General features: G+C 38.9%; 1 protein-coding gene across 50 annotated transcripts in view; it reads left to right on the top strand.

Annotated features, from left to right (window-relative positions):
• The window catches only part of MAP2 (microtubule associated protein 2), a 258,015-nt gene that overhangs the window by 209,216 nt on the left and 21,762 nt on the right, over nt 1–27,037 (top strand). For 8 of the 50 annotated variants that reach the window (XM_036022921.1, XM_036022918.1, XM_036022919.1 and 5 more), the window contains 8 exons: nt 2,310–2,423; nt 4,409–4,486; nt 13,998–14,243; nt 16,004–19,696; nt 19,907–20,113; nt 20,287–20,421; nt 23,575–23,636; nt 26,351–26,521. In XM_036022921.1, the coding sequence (XP_035878814.1) occupies nt 2,310–2,423; nt 4,409–4,486; nt 13,998–14,243; nt 16,004–19,696; nt 19,907–20,113; nt 20,287–20,421; nt 23,575–23,636; nt 26,351–26,521 (4,706 nt within the window). The remainder of the gene's footprint in view (nt 1–2,309; nt 2,424–4,408; nt 4,487–13,997; nt 14,244–16,003; nt 19,697–19,906; nt 20,114–20,286; nt 20,422–23,574; nt 23,637–26,350; nt 26,522–27,037) is intronic. The other 42 variants (XM_028508541.2, XM_028508540.2, XM_036022935.1 and 39 more) reach the window with 24 other exon arrangements.

The following is a 27,037-nucleotide window of genomic DNA, read 5'->3' as shown; positions in this document are numbered from 1 at the left end:
TTTACTTGTCTCTAGAATATTTGCAAGTCTGTTCACACAGCACACCACAAGGTCCTTTGGCCTACACCCTGGGTGAATCCCTTTTTATTGCATTAATTTCACCTCTGTTGTCTTCTAATTAATTCTCCAAGGTGTTAGAATGATTTTAAATATAACCCCAAACAAACGCCTGAAATAATATAGCATTGCTCAGTTATAATTTGTCACATAAGTCAATAGATACTTGTATTATTTGGTTGGATTATGTTCCCTATTTAAAAGATGTAGTTCATGTTAAGAACTCTGAGATCCTGGAAAATTCATCACAAATACACAAAAATCTGAAACCCCCATTTAAGGAATATATTTCTAAAATGCATCAAAAACTTAAAATAAGAATCCATTAAATGGTTATTTGGGGGGATTTGAGTGTAACAAATATAGTAACAAGTGGGAATGATTTTCAAAATTTGTGTAAAGGTCATGAACAAAACCTCTCATGTTAATTTTCATTCTCTCAAAAAAAAAAAAAATGTGTTAAGCATCCAGGCAAGGTGAAGCTCAATGAGAGGAGCTTCGAGAATTGCAGCAAGGACAAGGAGATACTCCTTAGCTTGGGAAGCGTTACATAGCAGGGCGCATGAGGCAGGTACTCCAGCACAATCCCATGCAAGATGCCCAGAGTGCCATAGAGATGCTAAATCACGCATGAGTGCCAAGAAGGAAAGCAGGAATGGTCCAAAAGACATGGATTCTGTACCGGTCCCAATTTCTCCATGCTTTCTCTACCTCTTCATTATATAATTTTCCGTAAAATGCTGAGGTACTAGAAGTCATAAAAATCACTGTATTGATTTTTGAATATCTGAATTTCATTGAAAATTATGCAAGTGAGGTAAATGATCTATTTCAGTGTTTAACATGGCCCACAAGATACATAGGTAGATAGGTAGGTTGGAAGGTAAGGGGGAGAGAAAAAGAGATTCAAAATGTAGTCAGGATAGCAGTTGTATCCTTCAGGTAGATGAACAGGTATTTTCCTTGATTCATACTTTTAAACTTAGATTCTAAGTGATTGTTCACACCAAAAAGCCTAGTTTTTAAGCTCTATGCTCTCCAGTGGGGTTAAGAAGACATCCAGAGAACGCTAAATCTTAATGACCAGGGAAAACAGGAGGATCTCCCCCCCATCTGCCTGTGAGTGGGCAAATTTCAATCGTGAGCCAAGTAAAATTTCAATGAAATACTTATTCTAAAATTTTGACTAAAATTATGAGAACAAACCTCACCCCATCCTCCGCCCCCCCCCCACCCCTTGTCAAATTCAACTTGTTTCTATTCAGGGTGTGAGTGGGCTTATTTCCCAGTATGGTAGACATTCTTTTATGAAAATAATGGAAAAGTTAAATTCTGTGGAATTTATGTCTAACCTAGAATATATTCTTAATTTCGAAATGCTTATTTCATCTTTTGTTGATACAGGGAACATCATATCTTGAGTATTTTCTTGACTAGTTATATAAAATTAGCATCGATATGCTCCAGGAGATGCTACATTAGTCCAAAAACTAGTCCATCTGGTGTCTCACAGACTGACCGCTTTAAGGACGAAGCCCCCCCTTCCTTAATGGAACTGCTGTGCTCACTAGGCGAGTGTATATCACAGGACCCGAAAGACCTTTAAAGTATCTACTATCTAGAAAAGGAGCAGCTCTTGACCGTCTGATGTATCATCTCCATGTATTTCATTCAAACTTTGTCTCCTCAGATTTTTCTGAATTGCTCTTGTTTATGCTCATCCTGAACAATACTGTTTAATCACAAATTCATATTTTGAGACATCTTTTTTTGGTTTGTAAATCATGGTATTTCTGCCAGTCAGCATAGAAACTTATTTTAAACGACACTCTCCTGGAGTACTATAATAAAACTACAAAGACATATTAAATCCAAAATGAATTCTCTCTTGTCTTTGAATTTGTTTATTACTAGGTACAAAAAAATTTGAATTTTTTCTGTTTTCTCTAAACAGCTTTTTAAAAATAAACTGCCATGCCTATTACTTATTTCCTTTCATTCTGTGTTTGTTTGGATTAGAATGCCAATTCCTTTTATTTTCTCTTTTTTTTTTTTTTTTTTTTTCTTTTTTTTTTTTTCCTTTTCTCTTATGGTTACAATATATGTATTTGTGTTGATCTGCAATTCAGTACTCTTTGGGGGAGAAGACAAGAGGAAATGAAATTCTAATTGGCTGTATCATTTATTTTTCCTCTTTGCCACCTTTTTGCATTCTCATCATTTTCTTTTTCTTTTATTGCTATTTGTTACAGAGGAGGTGTCTGCAAGGATAGTTCAAGTAGTCACGGCTGAGGCTGTAGCGGTCCTGAAAGGCGAACAAGAGAAAGAAGCTCAGCATAAAGACCAGCCTGCAGCTCTGCCTTTAGGTAAATGAGAAACCACCTCAGATCAGCGGCTGTGTCTGCTGCACCCCAACTGCAGGATCAAGTCCTCTGTTCAAAGATGGGCCGGGCGTGTCCCATGCTCCATCCTCACGCATAACATTCATCGAAACCCCTGTTGGGACGCACTGGGATAGTTTTCACCTCTCTCAACAGGGTCATTGTGGTCTTTGGGTCATCTTTAGGGTGATAAGCTTATAGTTAGACTTTGCTCCTAAATTACCCTTAATTTTCCTTTTCCAGACCAGACAAGAGCGATATTATAAAAATAAAGCCAATGCATTTTGATGCCATGGCCCCCCCACTCATAAGGAAAATACACTAATAGTTTAATCAGAGATAATTGTTTCCCTTTGTGAGTTGGTGGTTAATGATTGTTGATACTACAGTCTTGTTTGGGTCTCTCAGAACCAGCTACATAAAACCTGTAGCCAGAGATCTATTAGAATCATCAGTGACTTTGCATTCCATGTAAGATACTGGTCTTTACTTGGTTCCTTTAAGGGCACTGAGATGACATTTCTCTCCCTTGGTCACAAGTCAATGCCTTCCAGGGCCAGACAAACAGGTAATGTGATGGTGCTTACCAAGGAAAACACTCTCAGCTCAGGGCCTGCTGCCCCTACTGTCCATCGACAGGTAGTAGGTAGGTAGGGTAGGTATACACATACATGCTGAGACACAGGAAAGAAACTCAGGTTCAACACACAGGTTTATTTCGTAAGTACGTAGGTGTAATCCATAGAAACTTTTTTAAGCCTAAAAATAGAACATACATTTTTTTTCTCTTACAGTCTAATGAATCCTTAATATTTGATTTGCCAATCAGTAAGCCCTCAATTGTATATTAGAAATTAAGCAATAAAAAATTCTCCTTTCCCAGAATAATCATTTAAAATATTCTCATTATTTTTCATAAAGTGCTCTTGATTATCAATTATATTTCTCTCAAAACAGAGAAGGAAAAAATTATCTAAAACATTGGCCTTTTGTCTGTGGCTCACTTCTGTTGTTTGAAGTAAAAGAAATGCCCACCTTTTCCTTTTTAATTTGAAACCTTAAAGTATGCCACATAAAGGTCAAGGAACTGAAGAGTCGCCTGTTATCCCAAAGCTGCCTCTACTAACTCCTTTATTTTGAAATAAAAAATTTTCATAATTTTTAAAATAGATTTTACCACGGCCTTGACTGCTATTTCCTTTTGAAATCCTTACCTTCATATGAGTGGTCATGAAGTATCTTGAATAGGAAACTTAGAGTTAACTGGGAATGAATTACATCTTTTAGAACCTGTCTCTTTGGTCCTTCTTCATGTATAATGGCAAGGTCAGAAAATTACTCAGTTCCCACTGGTACTTGGTTTCTGTCTGGAGGTTGCTCTGGCGATGACAGCTTCATTTTTCTTTTCTGCAAGTATGTACAGATGGTGGGTTTCGATATTAAACTCAGTGGACAAAATGTTATTTAAAAAATGCGTTACCTAAAATAACTGTTGAATGATCAAGGTAACATTTGTTTCCAGGTAAGAAATTGAACAATAAAGAATTCTAATATTTTTTCAGTCCATGTAGCCAAATCTAAACCAAAATGCCTGCCTGTGTGTGTTTCAGTATAGTAGATTAGGGCCAGAATGAAATATTTTATTAATTGAACAAGAAAACACAAATTAATGGAATTACTGATAGAATTTTATCAGGCATCTCTAATTCATTTTTATGGAGATGATAAGATGATTATTTTTAAATATTAAATGCTCTTCTTTCTTTTTAGGTTTTCAAAAATATATGAATCAGGTAATGGAGCTAAAAATAAGTCAAGTGCAGCTTACTATTGAACCTCTCCTGAATTTCATAGAATTTCATAGAAACTTCCTGAATTTCTGGCCTTTTTACAGATGGCAGAACTGCCTACATATCTATTGGCTAATAAGATTGATTATCATATCTCATTGTTCATTGTTTGATCTTTAGCAGCTGAAGAGACAGCTAATCTGCCTCCTTCTCCACCCCCATCACCAGCCTCAGAAAAGACCGTTGCCGGGGAGGAAGGTAAGGCCCTATTGGACCATTCAGGTTTGTCTTCATTGTCTTGATAAATATCAATCCCTCAGTCCATAAGCACTGGACTTCAGTATGAGTTCATAAGAGACCCAGCTTGGGAGCTGTCTGTTTCAGGATAGTCCAAAAGGAAACCAAGACTTTATCATCAATTATCTATATAAATCAGAAGCAGAGGAATATGGTAAACAAAACCAAGAGATGTGCTTGATAAAGGATAACTTTTTGTTTAGATTGCTAGAATAACTACCTACAACCAGTCTACTTAATGTAGAATATTTTGACAAAGAAGGTACAATTTTATCTTTTAAGGGACTAAACAAAAATAAATTGATGAAATCAACACTTATGGAAGGTATTGTCAAGAATTGTCTCTTTTGTTGAGTAATTGCATTGCTAAGGCCTTCCCCAGGACCTGGGCTGCTACAAACTCTCAATACATATTAATGAATAAATGAAGAAGTTAATGAATGAATCTGATATAGAGAGCATTGAGCTGGAAGCTGAGATCATGGCGCCTTTCCTGCTGAGACCTGTTATTGTCCGTGAGTCTATTTATGCGGTTGCTCCACATGAAAAGCCATGTCAGCTTTTTAAAGCTCCTTGATACAAACAGAGGGATGTCTTTGAAGAATATTCATTCAGAACCAAAGATGAATGGCACTATGTAAAAGCAAACTGTTATTGGTCCTTAGATCAGTTAGCGTTTGTATATTGTTTGAGTTACTGGAGGAGGCAAAGGAGAGATGCCTCTCACTTGTTGTTTCAATAGTTTCCATGTACCAAAATCAGAATTTTAACACTGTTCAGTTTTATTCGTTTCTTTCTTCATTTATTTTTGTCTCTTCTAGAGATATTTTTATGGTGTTAAAAACTGAAACATCACAAAAGACTCAGTCTTTTTATAATTTGTAATTAGGCTTATTTAAAATATTCTTTGATTTCCTAAATACAGATTTAGGAAATTACAAGATTTACATTTAAATCTTGTAATTTGTAATTAAATCCATTTAAATTATTCTTTAATTTCCTAAATATGAACTTTCCTAAATTATTATAAATGATTAATAAACATAGTTTACTTTTGTCACAGATTTATAATCCAAAAGTATTTTAGCAAGGTATTTCTTTCTTAAACTGAAGCCTTTTTTCAGATTTACTACCTGAAATAATGTTAAACAAACCAAGTTACTTTGGTAAATACAAGAAAATTTGGGGACTATGATCAGTACATTTAATTAGTGTCATACAAGCCACTGATTATTAGTTAATTCCCTGAAAATGTCATTTGATCATTTAATTCATAGATTCGAATGATTCTTTTTGCCTTACATTCATCCATTCATGGGGCACATTTAATGGAGAGCCTACAATGTACCCAGTACTCTTCCCATTCTGGGTATTCATTAGTGACAAAATAGACATGATCCTTGTTTGTACGGAGCTCACAGTCTAGTGGAGAACAGAAATCCAATAAATAAGCTTACACGTGATTTTGAATTGGATTAGCACTAGGAAGGAAAAGAACAAGATAAATCTATTTTTTACTGGATGGTAGGGACAGCTAAGAAGCCAAGCCTAGAAGCTTGAGGAAGCATTGGTCAAGCAAAGCTGGAAGAAAGGGGCATTTCGGGCAGAGAGACCAGGATATGCACAGGCACTCAGGTGGGCAAGAGCACGAAGTTCTCTAGGAACTGAAGGAGTCACAAGGCTAATGGTGAGTGGGACCTGGGTGGAGTAGTGGAGAATTGGAGAGGAAGCAGCAGCCGCCTGGGCTCAGGGGCCTGGATTTCACCCCGAAGACACTTCGAGGACTTCCAGGTCAGCTGTACTTCCCTCGGGTAATGGGAAATGTTTCTGAGCCCCTACTTACAGCCTTTCCAGTGTCAGAGAATCCTCTTAACCAAGAGAGGGGTATGGTGTTGATCTAAAGTCAGCCGGATATCAAGTAAATTACCCTTCTTATTCTTATATGGGACTGAAACTGGAGAGGGCTTGATGGTCCTCAGTCCATCTGGGAATTCACCCAGTCTGCCTTTTATTTGGGGGGAGGGGTGTGGTAGTGGAAATATAGAAATATATGAAAATATAAATAAAATATAGGATCACACTTATATTTGGGTAACCTAGGTGTCCCTTTCCAGAAAGTATAACCTTCCCTTATATTTCAGGATTGCTTTCTCCAGGCTATTTCAGTATATTCCAAGAAAATGTCAGCTTACCACTTCCTGTCAAAAGCAATTCGAAGATATTTTTTTCTTAACATTTTTCAAACTTACATTCTCACTGAAGTTTTTTCAAAAAATTATTAGGTGAATATCTGTGAAGTCCTAATTATGTGTTTTTAAGAGGGTAAACCATTTTTTGAGTTATTATTGAAAACGTATGCATTTTACAACTCGCCTCATTATTTAAAAGACTCAGTAATATTCTCACCTTAATATGGTGAAAGACTTGTGGTCTAGACAGTCACAACCATCCCTTCTCTTTTATTTTTAGCCACTTGCAAAGTACATATAAACAATCTTTTTAAGTTCATTTTATTAGGAATAAATTAGTGACAAGTCACAAGACAGGATTCCGCTCCTTATGTATCAGACCACATGGTTTCTAAAGGCCCAGCTGAAATCCACTTAATGTGTTCTGCATGGCAGGCTCGGTGGAGATGGAACAGGTGGAGTATTTTTTTTCTAGAGACTTTTACCCTCCTGGACACACCCTCAAAGCACCTGTAGTGTAAAAGCACAGTGTCCGCCCCAACCCAACCCTCTTCTTACAAAATGTAAGACCTCATGGGTTAAATTGAGTTCAGTGATTTTGAGGATAGACTTACTTTTTTAAAATTCATTATCAAGCATTTTAAATCTGTTCTTTTCTAGAGGGGAAGCAGGAAAGTGTCCATTTAAAATAACTTAATAGCTTAATTATTATCATCTATGAATATTTGTATATGATAATCAATGTAGTATTAATCGTTCCCCAAGTAGTGCTTATTCTGGGAAATATTTAAAGGGATTTTGATGAAAAAATTAAACAAGTAGCACACTTAGGAAGGAAACCCAGGTATAGTAAACTAATACTATACTAGTTAGGATGTTTTCAAGTTAATCTTCTTTTTCTTGTGGGCCTAAGCATAGTAGCTGTCATCTGGACTTGGAAGCTCATGGGAGAACAATGGACTCATCAGGAAATGGAACCAGGGCTCTTTCTGCCTTCTTAGGTTTGCTCCAGAATTTGAGTGGTTTTCTCCCGTGTCAGTGATGTGGCAACATTGTAATTGCTAATCTGAAAGCCGTTTGCCCTCCATATCATCCCGGGACAGCAAACCCAGTTGGCAAACAGGAGTCCTCAGTCAAAAGCTTGTAGAACAGGCAGGACTTGGAGATGGCAGAGAACAATACAGTGCACATGGAGCCAGCTGCCTCCAGCCACGGGCTGTGGGGCAGAAGTTATGATGCCAAGACAAAAACCACTGAGTCACAGATACTCCATGAGACTCAGTCTCTTGTAAAAGGGACCATTCATTTGTTCCAAAGGGGGCTGACATACTGAGCTTGGGTTTTACATGGCCAACCTTACTTTGACCCAACATAAATTTTCAAATGTTTTTAAAAAAAAGATAAAGTTTCTATGAAAGCAAATTAGGGAAAACGTGTTCATCTACCGAAACTGTTTTTGAAGTTTAGCATTATGAAAAAGAGCTATGTAAAACCCCAAGGTTCCTAAGGCTACCCTGTTCTTTAAAATAGCACCTTATTACAATGAAATGGACTAGTTTGTGGCAAGTGTCTCCAAAAGCATGTGTACTTATAATAAGAGGAGGCATTCAATTCTGACCTTAAACAGCAAAATTAACTGTCATGAAATGAGGATACTTCTTCATAACTCTCTCCAGTCTAGTGTTGATGTGTCAAATGAAAGCAGAGAGCGGAGGCACATGATAATTTGCCTGACTGCACTGAAGGGTGCTAACATATATGGGGTCCAGCATTGTGCTTGGTGCCTCCTCAGGCAGCTTCTCACTTAACCCTCCCAGCAACCCACAGAAAGAGATAATAATATTCACTTCTGCCCCTTGCCCTGGATATCATGGCTATTGTATGCTCGTCCAGAATTCAACGCCAGACCTAAGCCCCTGCAACCACAGCCCCACCGCATCCCTAAAGCTGTTTCTTATCTAGGTTCTTAGTGAGCAACTACAAAAACAAAGTGACCTTCCAATGAGAGGGTTTTTAAATCTGTAATAAGCTACTGAACTAATTTTCATTTTTTAATTACTTCCAAATAAATAATTCATTTATTTAGAATTACCGTGTATCCCACCTCTATCACATATGAACCAAGAGCACCTACCCTACACCATATTATAGCAAATGAGGATCTGTTGTCTTCTATCACCTTTGCTGGAACCAAGTGCACTGTTTGGACTTAGCCGATCATGGTCCTCTACATATCATGTCCCCTGCACCTCTGTAGGACTTGAAAGTAGATGGACTTCAGGCTCACGGGGCCTGAACAGAGACTTGGAGTGCGTACAGCTCATAGTACCAGCAGAGGGCTGGACTTTGCCAGGCATACCTTTTGGAGTTGCCCGGCTTGGTTCTAGACAACTACTACAGAGAAGCTACTTTTTTTTTCCACCGCAGCCCTTAAAGTTATTGTTGCTTTTGTTGTTCTCTGACTACAGTCCAAGTTTTCAAAAAGAAAATGCTTTTTTTTTTTTTTTGAAATGTGAGAGAGCTAAAGCAAGACTGGGTTGTTTTCACATTTTGGCACTTTCAAAAAGAGCAACAGCAATAAGAAAGGGGGGAGGGGGGGGTCAGCATCTTCAAAAGGTTTGAACCAGTCCAAGGAGTAGTGCCTGTAAACTACCAGGCTCTGCTTGAAGTTCTTCCCTTTTACTCTGCAGTCTGCTCTGCTCCCCAGAAAACAAACGCTGCGAAGCAGAGAGGTGACTGTGCCATTTCTGTTTGTTTGTCGTCCTGACCATCTGGTGAAACTTTTGGAAGTTGTAGAGGTAACTTATTACAGCCTTGGAGAGTCACTGGAGGAATGTGAATGGCTGGGACACGTGACAGGCCCAGGCCTTCTGATTCAGCCAGGGTGGTAGGCCAGATTAGAGCCAATTATCTGCTCGGCTGAAAAATCGTGCCGAGTTCAACTAAGAATATCAGATACCATTTTAGGCTTCTGCTCTCCCATGATATAATGAGCATCATGGATGAGAAAGTTCTGAGCCCCCACCCAGAAACAACTTCCACGGCACCACCAGTAAATAGTGTGCTCAAAAAATTAAAAGTATTCTCGCTACCAAATGTTATTTTGGTATCCGTGTGATTTCAGACTTATTTCTAGTTGCCAGCCCTTGGTGGCTGAAAATAAGTTTCTGCCTTAAAAATATAGTGCATTTTCAAATTAATGCTCTAATCCTGTCTGCTTAAATTTAGCAATAAAAGGTATACAGAGTTTGTTGTTATTATTGAGAATTATGAAACTTTTTAAACTTACCCTCTAGGTCAGTAAATAATAGCCGTTAGCAAATTTGGTAACCCGACACCTAGGTCTGAGATGTAGTGTCTGTTGTACCTCAAAGCCACACAACGTTCATTGTCATCGTCCTTGAAGCTCATTAAAATATACAGGAACCCAAATGTGAAACAGGCTAATTAATGTATACTTGTGTGTCTAAGGAAGTCTATTTAAATAATGCATGTTTCTAAGCCAAGACACAGGAGAGGACAGGAATGGGAGCAGTTCCTTTAGCTTTTCAATGAGAAATATGCAGTGAGGGTGTTGAAATATAAGAACGGCCAAGAGCCGGTAGTACAAGTAAAAACTGTGCCAAATAAAGGCTTGATGAATCGGAAGTCAACTCTGCAGAAATTCTCAGCTAATTGCGTGTCTGTGGAGCTTTCAGAAGAGAAGCAAAACACACGAAAACCGGTTTATAATGCGAGGGACTTTCTAAAAAGCACGTGCTCTCACAGACATGCAAATGAGAATCCGTGTTGCAGAGGACTCCCCTGGGACTTAGCAATCAAAGAGGGAGTTTCGCCAACTGCACGCCTCTTAGCAAAGCAGGAAAGAAAAATAGCACATTTTTAACAATTACTTTTCAATTAAAATGATTAACTAAAAATTAAATTAACCAAAATGCTAATAACTATGTGAGCATCCTAGATATTTAAGGTTGTGCTTCAAACAGAATATTCCCCCCAATCATACAGGCATCAGATCTTAACAACCTCCGGTTTTTTTTTTTTTAAACTTACAAGTATATTGATGTAAGCACAAGAGGAATCAATCCACTTAAAAGAACTCCTTCCAGAGGATGCATCTGTTTTGTAATACTTCGTTTCCATGCCAATGTTTCCATGGTTATTCTGACTTGTGTGAAGGAAGTGTGTAGATAACATCTGTTCTGCAGTAGGAGCGTCAGTGCATTTGATTCATTAGATCAATGACAAAATTACTTGAGGGATTGTTTAAATTCAGTAGCTACCGAAGCATGAAACATTCAGTGTCTCCCATCCTCCATCAGCTTGGTCTTGCTAATTCTGCTGCATTTTGCTGTGCTGCTTCTGTGGCCCTTTGTGTCCTTGTGCAGATGTTGTCTGTCTGTCTGATCTTGTGTCTGTCTTGTCCAGTTCTCCCTGCAGTTTCTTCCTGTGTGTCTGTTTGTAGATGAAGGGGCTCAGGATCAAGTGGGTCCTCTACACAGGTTCCCCAGCCACGAACCTGCCACCAGCGGGAAGAGGCGTAGACTCCTAGCCCCCTCCATCTCGGTGTCTGTGCCTGATGATGACCCTTCCAATTCCGATGAGGAGTACTATGAGCATCCTTTGTTCAGCTCACAATGGACTACCTCTAGTGTGCTCCCCAGTGCCCCAGCGCAGAGTGCAGAGGCCCACTTAGGCCAGGAGAAAGGTGAACCGAGCATGGTCCCCTTTTGCCCCTGCTCCCAGCCTGCAGCTTTGACCCCATGCATCATACTAAATGTGCCTTCATATGTGTGGTGGGAGGGCAGGAGCCTGTTTTTTCCATATGAAAGTGAAGTCCCTATATAGCTTATGTCCATCCAAATGCCTCAGCAATTTTTTATAAAAGAAGCATTATTTGACGCATGCGAGAACTTCCTTTTTCTGTATTATTACTTCTGAAAAGGAAGCCAGAAAGGGAGGATCCAAAAAAAAGTCGAATTAAAGTGTGACTCCTTTCTGCTCCTTGCAAATAAATCAGTCAGGGAAGAATATATTCTCACATCCAAACAAAAGAAGATGACCCTGAACATAATTTTTCTTCCTTGTATACATTGCACTAGGACCAGACATAAGTGGAATTAGTTACCTTTTTAGTGCCATCAGAGCTTTTTAAGAGAAAAAATTCTGTTTAGGGTAGAAAGAATGTTACAGAATAAATGTATTTGTCCAAATCATTTTTTTATCCACAGAAACTACAGAGGCTCTTCCAGGTGACCAAATCTGGGCTCAGATCAGTGGAACTGGGCTAAAGGAAAGGAAGGATCCACGGCCTTTGGCGTTCCAGCCTTATGAAGACAGGAGGCCCTAGTTTATGATAGGCTGTGATGAGCAGCGAGCTGCAGTGTTTCTCATTCTAACTAGGTAGTTTTGTAAAGAAAAAAAGTTAGAGCTGATTTTTTTTGTTTTTGCTTAGGTGAAGAGATTATTTTCACCTAGGCAAAAATAACTTGCTTAAGTGAAGAATTCATTTTGTATGGGACATTTCTTAATGTACGGTTAAGTAGTTCTGAGACAATGGGAAATAATCTGCCCATGTTCATGATAATGAACTTCTTCCAGGGTCTTTTGGAAAACAAAGAGCACCAATGACTGAGACACTCTGATAGAGAAATACAACCTATATGGAGTGAAATTAAGTTCTTCTCATAGTGTGAACTTAAAACAATTAAGAAAAATACATGAATTCTTGAATAAGGAACAGGTGTAGTGGAAACAAACATGATTTATGCAAAATGACAAAAGGGAAGGCTAAAAAGTTACATGAATTTGGAAAACGTGTAAATTAACTTGATTAGGCTTTATCCAACAGGGTGACATAAGTAAAGCAGCCATAAGTCTCTTAGCTGTAATCAAAATCTCTAAATCTATGGCACTATAAAAAATTGCCTTAATAGAATGAGAATTTATAAAATGTTACTTACATAACTAAATTACAAAAATGAAAATGCCTGAGTACTAAGTGTGCGGAAACAGATGAAGTGATTCTCTCCCCACGCCGATTCCAAAGGTTTTAATATTTCTCAGAAAAGAAAATTTCTTTTCCATCCATTCTCACAGGGCCATTTAAACCATGTGTAATTGTTTCAGAGGAACTTTATAACAATCTTTCATTTGCAGAAGACAAACAGCTTATATCTAATTCCTCTAATTTCTTAATCGGTAAAATCAAACTTATTTTACTGGCGTTTGACATGTAAAATCAGCACAATTCATGGCCTTCATTAGTTTGGTTTTACATGTTAATTGTTAACATGTTTGCATGTGATATGCATCTTTGGGGAAAATATTTTGGCAGTTTGGCTGCCACTCAGTTATCATTCCTTGGTGGGTTTATGGTTTTTTGTGTTTTTTTTTAAATGGCAGAAACAAGACTCTGTAGACAGCATGGACGTTTTCTTTCTTGTCCAGTGTTAAAGAGAACCACACATGCACTGCCTCACTGACATTTCAGGGGTTTTAATGATATGACAAGAGTTGGGTCCCAGAGGTAGGCTTTTCTAAATAGGTTGAAATTGTACCTGACTGAGCCTTGTTTTTCAAAATATTTGCTTACTCTCTGAAAGTTTCTGTATTCTCTAATATCATGCAATACAGTGAAGATAAAATGAATTGAGTTAGGCAGTCCTTCACCGCAGAAACACTAAATGAATTATATTTTAAATATTTGGTAGACTTCATGGTAAAGCTGTAAAGGTAATCGATTGGATTTCATTTTGAGACCAAGCTTTTTTATTCCCTGAGTTCTTTAGCAAAGTTTGCATGCTTTAAATAAAGTAATCAGAAATTCATATATAGTGACTTCTTCCATTGGATAAAACAGCACATGTCTAACAAATGTAAAGGTTTTTTTCCCCCCAGTACATCAATGCATCTGTCTTTTTACAACCATCTGTTATCTGGCAGCATCATCTCTTACTTCCAGCAAGCTTCTCACATGTGTGCAACGTATGGCCATTTCCACTAAGTGGTAATAGAGCAATAAAACCATTTCAGCTCTCAAGTCTTAAAATAAATAACCTGTTAACGAGACTTTAAATGACACCATTATTAGCAGATTATACCTAATTTTCCAAGCAAAAACTAATGCACGTTGCATTAGAATATTAATTTGCTCATCCAAATGGAAAAAGAGGTTCTCCTAAGGTCAATATCATGGAGCTGAAAATGTTTCTTGAATGATATTTCTGTTGTGGTGTGCATTGTTCTGTGGTCATGATGTCATCATCTTTTTCATCCCCAAGAAGAAGAAACGCTAGAGGGTCCAATGGCGGAGGAAGAGAAACCTGCCGCCCTTCCTGGGAAAGAGTGTGGGCCTGCCAAGGTCTCAGAGCAAGCCAAGGGCTCCAGGGAGGGCCAAGTGGAATCTAGTATGGAGGCCCAGATAGTTTCTGAAGAGAGTGCCCCAGCAGGGGACCCACAGGAGAAAAATGCAAAAGAGGTCACAGAGGTGTCTCCAGAAATACAAACCCCTTCCTCTGCCAGGGAAGGTGTGTCTGTCTTAGGAATTGCATGTGTTTCATTGCAAATGATCTCTCCGGCAGCTTACCAACCTCATGCCTTTCCAGTGCTATCGCATCACTGAGTCTTATGGTCCCAAGAGCACTTGATTTAGGTTTCCTGAGCAGAGAGTGTGCTTGCGCAGGTGCTGTGTGGCAGCTTGGATTTCCACGGCTGCAGCTGGTTTCTGGTTTTACTTTGCCATGATACAATATGCTTCGCAGCCAGGCTGATGATGCTATGTGAGCTTTTTGTACCTCCCACCCCACCCCCCATCTCAAATGTTTGCCAGTCACATTGCTAATACATGTATATTTTTATTTTTATTTTTGGTGACAGCAATTCATATGCTTTTATTTCAAATTGTGGAGTTGGATTTTGGCACATAGAGGCTTAAATGGTAGAACCTTTTTTCTTTGCAACCGCAATACGCTATATTTGTTACGCTTCAGTGAAGACTACTTTGGTTTCCTTAAAAGCTCCTGCTAATGCTTCTCATATCATTTCCTTCCCGTGGCAGCCAGCCCCTTTGATCATGCCCATATCTCTTGAGTTTTCATTCATCTAACCTTTATTAGAAGTTCATAAAGTATTTCTTTTCTATAGTTCCAACAGCACACACAAGTATATAAGGGAATGATGATCCATACACTTGCTGCTCTTCGAGAGATGACTGAATTTTATTATTTTTTCCCAAATCTTTTCCAGATAATTACATTTGGCCCTAGTGAGCACAGAGAAATACCTTTGACCATTAAACATGAGTAAGACTCGGAAGCCTTTTTGACGAGTGAACAAGCAAAAATCAAAAAAGAGTCATTTAATTTCTGTGACAGATGTCTAAAGCCAATACTGGTGAATGCTTCGCCAGTTGGTTGTGTTTCAGGAAATGAGGTCATGACCAAGGAGAGAAAGATACTTTATAGTTGACTCTCTTTAAAATTTGATAACATGACTTCCTAGTACTAACATTATAATTCAGCTTTTCCTACATTTATCATACAAAGTAATGATCAGGAATTAAGAATTTGGAATACATGGTAGAAATTGACTTGTCAATTCTTAGGCCATATCATATAAATTCAGTAGCAAATATTTATTTATATTCCTGAGGTTTAATCTCAATGACTTCTAAAAAATTCAGTAATTTTTCAATGCCCCCCAAATTGTCCCTGGTATTTGTTGATCAAGATAATTGAAACTGCTAACTCTTCTTATAAATTAATTGGCCTTTAGCTCATGGCCTACCAATTCAGTTTTAAATAAGAAAACAAATGAAGATTGATTTCTACTGAAATCAGTCCTTTTCCATATTTAGTCTTAACATGTACATATATATATATATATATATATATATATATATATAAAATTTTGTACACTGATATTAGTTAAACATTCAATATCCTTAATTCGTATTTGTTATCTGAGGAAGGCATATGAATTTTTCTACTATAATATGTATCACATACTATTTAGAAGAGACTAAACAAACAAAAAGAATATTCAAAATATACTCTTATTACAATTTCTGTAGGCATTAATTCACAATGGGAGCTTGTTTTAGCAACAGTACAAATATATCTCAACCTGACATTTTCATATTGATTTTTAAATGGGTAGCATGCTTGCATGTTCCACATTTTTTTCTTTTTACCCTGCCATTCATCTGTCATTTCAAAACATAATTTTAAGCTTACTGCCTGAAAGCACTTGCCTGTTACTTTTTTTAAAATCAACCCAATTACTTCAGGTTTACTTACAGCCTCGAAGATGGAGTTCCATGATCAACAGGAACTGACTCCCTCTTTAGCTGAGCCATTCGACAAGAAGGAAAAGGAGTCAGAGAAACAGAGTCAGCCTGGTGAAGACCTTAAACATGCCGCCTTAGTTTCTCCGCCTGAGACAGCTGAAACGTCCCCTGATAACAAGGACAGACAAGGCACAGAAGAAGGAAGAGCCCCTCTGACCCTGTTTGGGCACACTCCCGGTGCTGGCCTGGATGATGCAAAGCAGAAGGCAGAGCTGGGCCCGGCGGTGCCCGGTATTGGCCTCCTCGCAGAAACCCCAGCTCCAAAGGAGCAGAAGGACTGGTTCATCGAAATGCCAATGGAAACAAAAAAGGATGAGTGGGGCTTAGCTGCTCCGATATCTCCTGGCCCCCTGACACCCATGAAGAAAAAAGATGTGTTTGAGGATATCCCAAAATGGGAAGGGAAACAGTTTGATTCTCCCATGCCAAGTCCTTTCCAGGGCGGAAGCTTCACTCTCCCTGTAGATGTCATGAGGAACGACATAGTTGCGGAAGCATCACCTCTTGCCCCTCCCCTGTTACAGCCAGATGACAAAAAGTCTGTGGAGGAAACCAGTGGCCCAGTAACTGCCAAAGACCTTTCTAAAGTTGAAGAGCCCCATAAGGATAAACCTTGCAAAGTGGCAGAGGATGCCCACTTTGCTATTGTGGAAGAATGTGTCCCTGAGAAAGTTTTAGGAGAAGAAAAGGGGGCAATAGAGCAAGAAAGTGTGCAGAAAGGAGAGACGTCCGCCCTTGGTGGGCAGGAACCTTCAGTTACTGAAAAGGAGCCTCAGCTAAAGCTTGAAGAAATAACAAGCATTCCCGATAAAGAAACCCTGCTGAAAGAGAGCGAACCCCCCAAGTTGGCAGATAAAGAAACAGGCGTGACTCAGCCCTCCCCAGAGTATACACTCTCAGAAGAAGAATGGAGAGGCCAACAGCTGTCCACAGATGCATTCAAACAGGACTCGTTCCCTGAATGTTTGGAGCGAGACAGCGCACGTTCAGCCGTGACTTCTAAAACACTGGAGGAAGCCGTGCACAAACCAGCTGTGCTGAGTGAGAAGGATGCTATTGAAGACCTGTTTGAAGAAAAATGTGCTGACAAAGACAATAAGGTGGAAGGAGCTGGGGCTGCAACCTTAGCTGAGCTGGATGTGCCCTTTTATGAAGATAAGTCAGGAATGTCCAAGTACTTTGAAACGTCCGCCTTGAAAGAAGAAGTGACAAAAAGCGCCCAGCCTGGCAGTGATTACTATGAACTGAGTGACACGAGAGAGAGTGCCCAGGAGTCTTTTGATACCATATCTCCCATGTATAAAAATGGTGACAAGGGACTTCAGGCAGGTAGAGAATCACAGCCCGGTGCTCCAGCACAAGAAGCAGGGTATAGCTCTCTTGCAAAGAGTTACCCACCTGATCTACCAGAGGAACCCAGTTCTCCTCAAGAAAGAATGTTCACTATTGATCCAAAAGTGTATGGGGAGAAAAGGGACCTCCACAGTAAGAATAAGGATGATCTGACACTAAGCAGGAGTTTAGGACTCGGTGGTCGGTCTGCAATAGAACAGAGGAGCATGTCAATCAACTTGCCCATGTCTTGCCTGGATTCCATAGCTCTTGGATTTAACTTTGGTCGGGGGCACGATCTTTCTCCTCTGGCTTCTGACATTCTAACCAACACTAGTGGAAGTATGGATGAAGGGGATGATTACCTTCCAGCCACTACCCCTGCACTGGAGAAAGCCCCTTGCTTCCCAATAGAAAGCAAAGAGGAGGAAGAACGGGCAGAAGGAGAAAAAGCTACCAGAGAGGGGAATACCCAAGCCGAGACATTGTGTGAATCGCCATTCCTAGCCAAAGATTATTACAAAAATGGTACTGTCATGGCCCCTGACCTGCCTGAGATGCTAGATCTGGCAGGCACAAGATCAAGACTAGCTTCCGTGAGTGCAGATGCTGAGGTTGCCAGGAGGAAATCTGTCCCATCAGAGACTGTCACTGAAGGAAGTAGTACTGCCTTACCCCCTGTCACTGATGAAAACCACGTCTTTGTCAAAACGGACAGTCAGCTCGAAGACCTGGGCTATTGCGTGTTCAATAAATACACGGTCCCACTCCCATCACCTGTTCAAGACAGTGAGAATCTCTCAGGAGAGAGTGGTTCCTTTTATGAAGGCAGTGATGATAAACTACGAAGAGACTTGGCCACAGACCTTTCATTGATTGAAGTAAAATTGGCAGCTGCCGGAAGAGTCAAAGATGAGTTCAGTGCGGAGAAGGAAGCATCCCCGCAATCAGCGCTGGGTAGGGAGTTTGATCAGGAGAGGAAAGCTAGCGACAAGCTGGATACTGTGCTAGAAAAGAGCGAAGAACATACTGATTCAAAAGAACATGCAAGGGAAACAGAAGCGGCTGGTCTTAAGGTTGAAACGTTTGGATTAGGAGTAACCTACGAGCATGCTTTGACCAAAGAACTGACCGTATCAAAAGATGCATCACCTGTCATGGCCGAGAAAGCAGAGAAAGGTCTCAGTTCAGTGCCAGAGGTAGCTGAAGTAGAGCAATCCAAAAAAGCTGAATCAGAACTGGATTCTGCTGCAAAGAAAGCTGACCAGGTTCAATTAGATATTAAAGTCAGTGAGTTTGGACAGATGGCCTCAGGGCTAAACATAGATGTGGGAAAGGCAACAGAGCTCAAATTTGAGGCTACACCCTCGGCGCCTCAGGAGGCAGATATGTTTCTGGGTATTGAGCCGGGCCACCTGAAAGAAGGCGCCAAAGCCGGTGAGACGGAAGTCAAGGAGAAAGTGGCCAAGCCTGACTTGGTGCACCAGGAGGCCGTAGACAAAGAAGAGTCCTACGAGTCCAGTGGTGAGCATGAGAGCCTGACCATGGAGTCCTTGAAGCCAGATGAGGGCAAGAAGGAAACATCCCCAGAATCTTCTCTAATTCAGGACGAGATTGCCATCAAGTTGTCCGTGGAAATACCTTGTGCATCTGCTGTTTCAGACGCTGATTTAGCCCTGGAGGAGAGAGCAGATGACCAGCTGGCATTTATGCAGCCGCCCAAAGAAGAAAGCAAGGAGACCCCAGGCATATCGATCACGCCCTCTGAGGTCACAGAGCCCTCGACTGAAGCCATCGGGGCTGAACCGGCAGAAGCTCAGAGTGAGGAAGAAGAGATAGAAGCCCGGGGAGAATACGATAAACTGCTTTTTCGCTCAGACACCCTTCAGATTAGTGACCTGGGCATCCCGGGTGCCAGGGAGGAATTTGTGGAGACCTGCCCCAGTGAACACAAAGGGGTGATTGAGTCTGTTGTGACCATTGAGGATGACTTCATCACTGTGGTGCAAACCACGACCGACGAAGGGGAGTCGGGCTCCCACAGTGTGCGATTTGCAGCCCTGGAGCAGCCTGAGGTGGAGAGGAGACCGTCCCCTCATGCTGAAGAAGAGCTCGAACTAGAAGAGGCAGCGGAAGCCCAGGCAGAACCCAAGGACGGCTCCCCAGAAGCTCCGGCTTCCCCCGAGAGAGAAGAGGTCGCACTCTCAGAATATAAGACAGAAACCTACGATGATTACAAAGACGAGACCACCATCGACGACTCCATCATGGATGCTGACAGTCTCTGGGTGGACACTCAAGGTGTGCATTATTTTTTTTTAAATTTTCTGCTCCCGAATAAAATCCAGTAACCTAGTGGAATTTTTTGTTGTTGTTGTTCATTTTAAACATTTTTTAAATAACCCCCTCTTGTCTCTTTATTTTGCATTTTGTTAAACGGGTGCAGGACTCTGTGCATTTGTCACTAATGTTTTTTGTGTTGTTCTTGTCATGGTTTGCTTTGATCCGCAGATGATGATCGGAGCATCATGACAGAGCAGTTAGAAACTATTCCTAAAGAGGAGAAAGCTGACAAGGAAGCTCGGAGATCATCTCTTGAGAAACATAGAAAAGAAAAGCCTTTTAAAACCGGGAGAGGCAGAATTTCCACTCCTGAAAGAAAAATAGCTAAAAAGGAACCTAGCACAGTCTCCAGAGATGAAGTGAGAAGGAAAAAAGGTTCATTTCACAATCACTTCTTTCAAAATGTCTTTGAAGTAACTCATTATTACTCTTTGTATGGAAGAAACTGCCTAACAGTGGTAACTATTGATGAAATTGTGTTCGGTTGTGCTCCAAGTGTTTCTTTTTTTCCTGATGGTGTGCTTTTTTTTGTGTTTTCTTATCCATAGCAGTTTATAAGAAGGCTGAACTTGCTAAAAAAACAGAAGTTCAGGCCCACTCTCCCTCCAGGAAATTCATTTTAAAACCTGCTATCAAATACACTAGACCAACTCATCTCTCCTGCGTTAAGCGGAAAACGACAGGTGACTTGTTCAGTTCTGCAATGTGGCTGGCAAACATGGACATGTTTCTGTTCTTTTGTTTTTTTTTTTTAATCTCATTCCCGTAGCAGCTTCTCCATTTTGTTTTTCTTCCAAGAATTGTAGTAGTCATGAACAGTTTTGCTATTAAGTGTCTTGTACCATTACTCTTTTTTTTTTTCTCCCTCCTTGCAGAAGAGGTCATGACCATCTGTTTCTTTGTCATGCTCAAACTTAACAGTGATTGTATCTTGGCATTGTGCTCTAGTGTCACATTCTGGGGACTCCTATTTTCACTCTGTGTGTGGGGTTAGGCGATGGCGATGACTATGACCGTGGTACGCATTCTCATTATTTTGCTTATTTATCTCCCTCATGCTTAAGCCTATCTGTGTTTGTGCTCTTTTCTACACTGTTACTGCCAAATCTGTTACTGCTGTTGATGAGCTTACTGAAAACCACCGAAAATGCGGGGTGATTTCAAGATTGAAAATGAAAAGCCAATCTGGGGTAAAGTTAGTGGTCGCAGAATTACTTTGCTTTGGATGAAAGAGGAAGAAAAGGGGAAATGAAATGATCTGGTAATCTCATCAGATTTTATTTCTTAGACCCAAAATTCTAAAGGCTTGCTGTGTGATATCTCTCAGCTGTCATTTTGTCACTGGAATTTTCTTACATGTGTTGGATCCAAACTGCTCAATGTTCCTATATAACTCAGTGTTCAAAATTCAAAGATAAAAGTCTTTCCTCCACTGAATTTCTTAGAACTTAGATATATTCCTATTTTACTTTTTATTATTGTTTTATCTTCTTCAAATATACTTTCTTATTGTTGAAAAAGTGTATTAAATGAATAGAAAAACATGTAAGTCATATAAAAACCCTACAAATACCTACAACACAAAATCTGTTCTTAAATTTTAGTGCTACGTATTTATTTAAATGTATAATTATAGTGGGATATTCTTAATTTACAATATATTTTCACATTTGTTAAGTGGCATACTTGTGGTCTACAAAATAAGACATCAGATTGCTAAATCAGAAAAGAATATTTTTCTACCCATTACACATTAGGGGTGCCCCTTTTTTTTAAGATTTTGTTTATTTATTTTTAGAGAGGGAAGGGGGAGAAAGAGAGAGAGAGGGAGAGGGAGAGAGAGAGAGAGAGAGAGAGAGAGAGAGAGAGAGAGAGAGAAACATCAATGTGCAGTTGCTGGGTGTTATGGCCTGCAACCCAGGAATGTACCCTGGCTGGGAATTGAACCTGGGACACTTTAGTTCCCAGCCCGCACTCAATCCACTGAGCTACGCCAGCCAGGGCAGGGGTGCCTTTTTATAAACATTCAGGTGGTTTTAAATGTTGAGAGCAGCATTAACCTTTGTAAGAAAAAGAAAATCAAGGTAATTGATGGTTTTATGGTAGCCACTAATAATCTCAAGCATTTTGTATTTATGTTCTTCATATCGTAATCCTGTCACACGCTGTTCTTTGAGAACTTGTCTCTGGGGTGGTATTTGAAAGTGGAAGGCTTACAATTACGCTCAAACCCGGATGATGACGAGTCGGGATGAGGAGTTCCTCTACTTAATAGTTAGCGATGAACATGCCATCTCTAAATCTTATATCACATCTTACCTTGTTCCATTTCATTAAATGTGGAATTTTTTTTCTGGTTAGACAGATGCTTGGAAAGACAGAAACCCTTGGTTTGGGCATAAAAATCCTACACCCTACCTGACAGGATGAGAGACAATAGCAGGACTGTGGAATCTCAGAGGAAGTGTCCACTGGTTTGGTGAAGTACCCACACGTCATTCGTGTTCACTTTCACACACTGAGAGGAAATCGCCTTTTGAATTCAATCATTAAAGGAACTTTAAGGTCTTTGGCCTAATGAGTATCTTTCCTTATGCTATTCAAAGGTTAAGATACTCAGGCAGAGAGCGTACACCAAACAGGGCGCCACTGACTTGAAGCAAACTCTATGTCACAGAAATTTGAGACATATTATAGAATAGTAAGGAGGCATCGTTTGCACTTCTTTCATCAAAAAAAAAAATCAGTTCCAGAATCTGTGAATAATCTTACTAGCCAATCCTAAATAGCATGTAGCATATTGTAGACAGTATTATTTTTGTGTGAGAGCTGCAGATGGCACAAGAACCCTTTTTTGAAACTCACTCAAAGTGCTTATAAGGATAAGTAGACTTCCCCCTGAGGTTTTCTCTCTCACGAAATAATTACAGAGGAAGTGAACACACAAGCTTGTGTCTGTCATTGTCTCAGCACGACTTTTAAACGTGGGTAGTTTTGCAAAGCACCAAGGGTTGTTTTCAATCATGAGCGATATTTAAGTCAAGTCAGGTAAGTCGTCGACAGGAAAAAAAACGCTTGAGATAATGGCGTTTAAAATTGAAACCAGAAGCATAAAAGAGTAGCAAGAGAAACAACAGTAACAGATGTGGTAATAATTTCATAGATAAGTTCATGTGTAGAACATGTTGTATATTACTGAATTTGAAGTTCCTCTCATACTTTCTCTCTTTGACAAGCTATTTTTTTTCTCCCCTTCTCTTCTCATGTGATATGTTTCACATCAAACGAGTGTGTCATTCATATTGTGAAATGAAAGGGTGCAGAGAGAAAAGGGGTTGGCTGACCAAGGCAGTTTGGAATATAATAAAATGCAGAAATATCTGTAGGCATGGCAGTGGGGACAACAGGAGGGTTTGGGAATCTTCATGAAGTCTCTTATATCATAATGGCCCTAGAAGCCAATCAGTCCATATTTCCTTAAATTCCACAGCATTCAGGTTGTTATTCGGTGACTTCTGTTCTTAAGGATCTATCCTCCTGTAATAGTAATTTATAGGTACATTGGTAAGCAATCAAAAATTATTTGGTGTGCTTATCTGTGCTTTGGTAAACGCTGGGCTGTATTAATCAGCACACCCTACAGTGGGAGCCACTTGCTATAATGTTGTTGTTATTCAGGTTTCTTTAGGCTACTGAATTTGAGTCTCAAAATAAGCAAAATTCTGCATTGCACTAGTCTGTTGACACAACTGAGTATCCAGAGGGTGTTGAAAAATGCATGTATGTGGTTTTTAGCCACTAAGTTTTGGGTTGTTTGTGTCTTCTCTTTTTCACAGCAGCAGGTGGTGAGTCATATCAGGTTCCCAGTGTATTTAAACCGGCAAAGGACAAAGTCTCCGTGAGTAAAATAACTTTTTCCATGTTCTTCACTTGAAGTTCCTTTTGCCATTAGTGGCAACGTTTTAATAACTTTAGATATAATTTAGACTTTGTCTGTTTACTCTTAAATGTCGTTTTAAGTCAATCACTCACCCAGAATGATTCTCAGTGGCATTTGGGCATATCTTAAGGCCTTCTGGCGTGACATGCAATGGCAGTTGGTGAGGGCAGAGCTTTAGGCCACTGTTTATTAGTGAGACCAAACATGTGACAGAACATGAGGATCTGGTGAAAAGAGGGGAGCCCACTTATGTACTTTTCCTAGATTCAGGATAAACCATTGTAACCAACACAAAACCAAATGTTATAATACATATTTATTGTTTCTACAAAATAAGAATATAGGCAAATTAAGCATGTAGGTGAGTAAAAGAAAGTAAAACTGTATTATAGTCCCCTTATCTAAAGATAATTACAGTTACATTTTAATGTCCAATCTTTATTTTTTTCTATACCTTCATAGGTATAATAACAAAAACATAGTGTATCAGTTCTGCAATGAATTAGTAAACAGAATTCCATGTCATTAAACATTCTTATACATTATTTTAGTGACTAGGTAACATTGCATCTTATTTATTCATATTATAGGTTTAATCAATTCCCTATTATTTGCCATTCAAACTATTTTTTTATTTTAACAATGTTACTATGTAGAAATCTTTTTGGCTAAATCCTGTGAATGCATCGATATGCATTTCCTTAGTATAATTTCCTTCTAGTGAATTATTATTTCAGGATGGTCTATATATAGAGTTTTTGCTACACATTGTCAGATTGTCCTCCAACAAGATTCTACTGACTTTTATTTGAAAAACACTACGATTTTAAGTTTTTTATCTCTCTACCTTCTGTTTCTGATGAGGATCTGCTGAGTTGTGGTACTTAAGAACAGGGCTATAAAACAGACCAGGTCCAATATTCTTTTCTTCCTGTGTCTTAATTTTCCAAAGATAATGGAAGGAGTAAAAATTCTCATGTCATAAGTTAGCTGTGAACATTAAATATAATAATTTCATAAAATGGTATCCTGTATAGTGCCTAGAACATAAATTTAACAGTGATAGTTATTACCATTATTATTATTATTATTTAAAAGGCGGAACTCTTTAAAAACAGATATAGAAAGTAAATTTGAGCTTTCCCCCATTAAGGAAAGAATTTTTAAGTGTACATTGTTTGAAAAACCTTGAAGAAGTTTTCTTGAAATCCCTTGGTCTATGAGTAATTGGACAGGAATTGGCATTCAACACTTACATTCAAGGCAGAAACCACATGCATCCTCTGACTCAAAGTTAACTTTTTTTCCTTCTAAGGACCCATCTTGTCTTTCTGAAGATTGGAGCACCATTCTTTCTCTTTCTCATTTAACATCCCCCTTTGTTCCTTCCTTGTAACTTTTCTTCTGTTTTCTAAAACTCTGAGGTGAACTTTTCTTTTCCCCTGACGTTCAGCACTTCCATCAGAACAGTGATCTCCAATGTTTCCATTGCTCTTCATTTTGAACCTGACCTGTACTTCTTCATTTCATTTGGAATTTTTGTTTGTTTTTGTTTTTGTTTTTAGCATCAGATTACTATTTGTCTTTTATAATTTGTGGCGATCCAGTTACTCCATTTTTCTTTTCTGCATTCACACTGTTGAAATTCACTATTTTGTGGGTGGCGTCAATCAAAAAGAATGACTTCCGCTGACCCCGCTGGCTGTCACTTCCCCTGCAAGGCGTGGGGTCTGTTCAGCAGGAAGTGATGTGTGCAACAGGTGAATGGCTCTGCCTCTGTGAACGTGGCTACAGAAGTTCAAACTTGAGATAAGAAACATCTCAGTTTCAGCTGATATTTTAAACAAGTAAATCATATTAATTATTTGAAGATAACATATTCTTGGCTTTGTCACACTCTTCTGCATTTTTAATAGTGTTTCCCAGGAGACCTAACGTGCCAGCACAGCTTTCTCCCAAAGCCAAGCACATCCATTCCACTGACTATACTTGCTGACTATCTCCCCGAGGATCATCGTCATCTGTAAATTTAGTCTTGTGGGTTTTATGGGCAATCTCTTCAGTGCTGACATTTATTTTTAGACTTTTAACATATTATACAACTGTAGTCTATGCATAGAATTATGAATTTTATGGTATAACTTGGCCCCCAGTATGCATTTTACTTATAAAATAAACTTACTATATATAAACTCTGCAGTGTTCTGAGGAAATCGATGTAGATAATCTAAAAATATATTTTCTCAACTTAAAAATAATTCCATTATTAAGTTTTAAATACGTCTTGCTCTATAGTTCTTGAAATGTGACCAAGATATCAGTTATATATACCTCTTAAGGGCTGTGTTTATTAAAGGAACAATTCCAACAGACTCACAAGATTATACCATGTAAGGCCTATGGATTAATCAGAGACTTTATACATACAATCCATAAAGAATATTTTAATCTACATCCTCATGTATGAGTATTCTTAAAAAGAGGTATTCAATGAAAATCTCTGATTCTCATATAAACATATATCTCTATCATTGATCGTAACCATTTGTCACGTGTGTTCTTATTAAAAGTATACATTTAATTTCTTATATGTTTATACATTTTTTACAATTTTCCTTTTACTTCATAGTTTGGTTTATTTTGTGCTTTTGTTTGTTTTCTTTCATGGCTAGAATTCTACCTTGTCAAAGATTCCTGCCTTGCAGGGTAATACAAAATCCCCAAGATGCAGCTCAGCCTGCCCTAGTCCGACTAAAAGGACTACATTTTCTGACAGTTTTTACATGCAGCCCACCTCAGCGGGCTCCACAGACCGTTTGCCATACTCAGAATCAGGGAACAAGGTAAGGCAGCCGGCCAATCCAAGACACAGAAAGGAATATAATTTGGGAAAAGGTTATAGAACACGATTTGGTTAATGTATGAAAGCAAAGACTTTAAAGTCTAAAGTGGTTGACATATAAACAATAGACCTTTATGAAAAACAAATACAAATCAAAAGCTTCAATAGCTATGAACAGTCTAACCATTAAAACAATAAAAAATGTCTTTTTCTAGGTATACCGTTTTTATTAATTTATTATTTGATATCTAATAAAAATTCAAATATGAAGTATATTAAATATAATATGGAATGTAGCATACTATACATAATATTATAGAATCTAATAAGAAAGTATGTCTAATACAATAGAAAGTTTGAACTTGGCATCAGAAACATCAGGATTTAATACTAACCTCTGCCACCTACCAACTTGGTGATCTTAAAAAAATTGCATACACTGATTAAACCTGTCTCATTGGCTATAAAACGCATATGACTTTTTGTGGTGAGAATTAAATCACAAGTAGATATAAGT

The sequence above is a fragment of the Phyllostomus discolor genome, chromosome 4, assembly GCF_004126475.2.
Source record: "Phyllostomus discolor isolate MPI-MPIP mPhyDis1 chromosome 4, mPhyDis1.pri.v3, whole genome shotgun sequence".
Lineage (NCBI taxonomy): Eukaryota > Metazoa > Chordata > Mammalia > Chiroptera > Phyllostomidae > Phyllostomus > Phyllostomus discolor.
The sequence above is the reverse complement of the archived record's forward strand: the minus strand, read 5'-3'. Positions and strand labels throughout refer to the sequence as shown.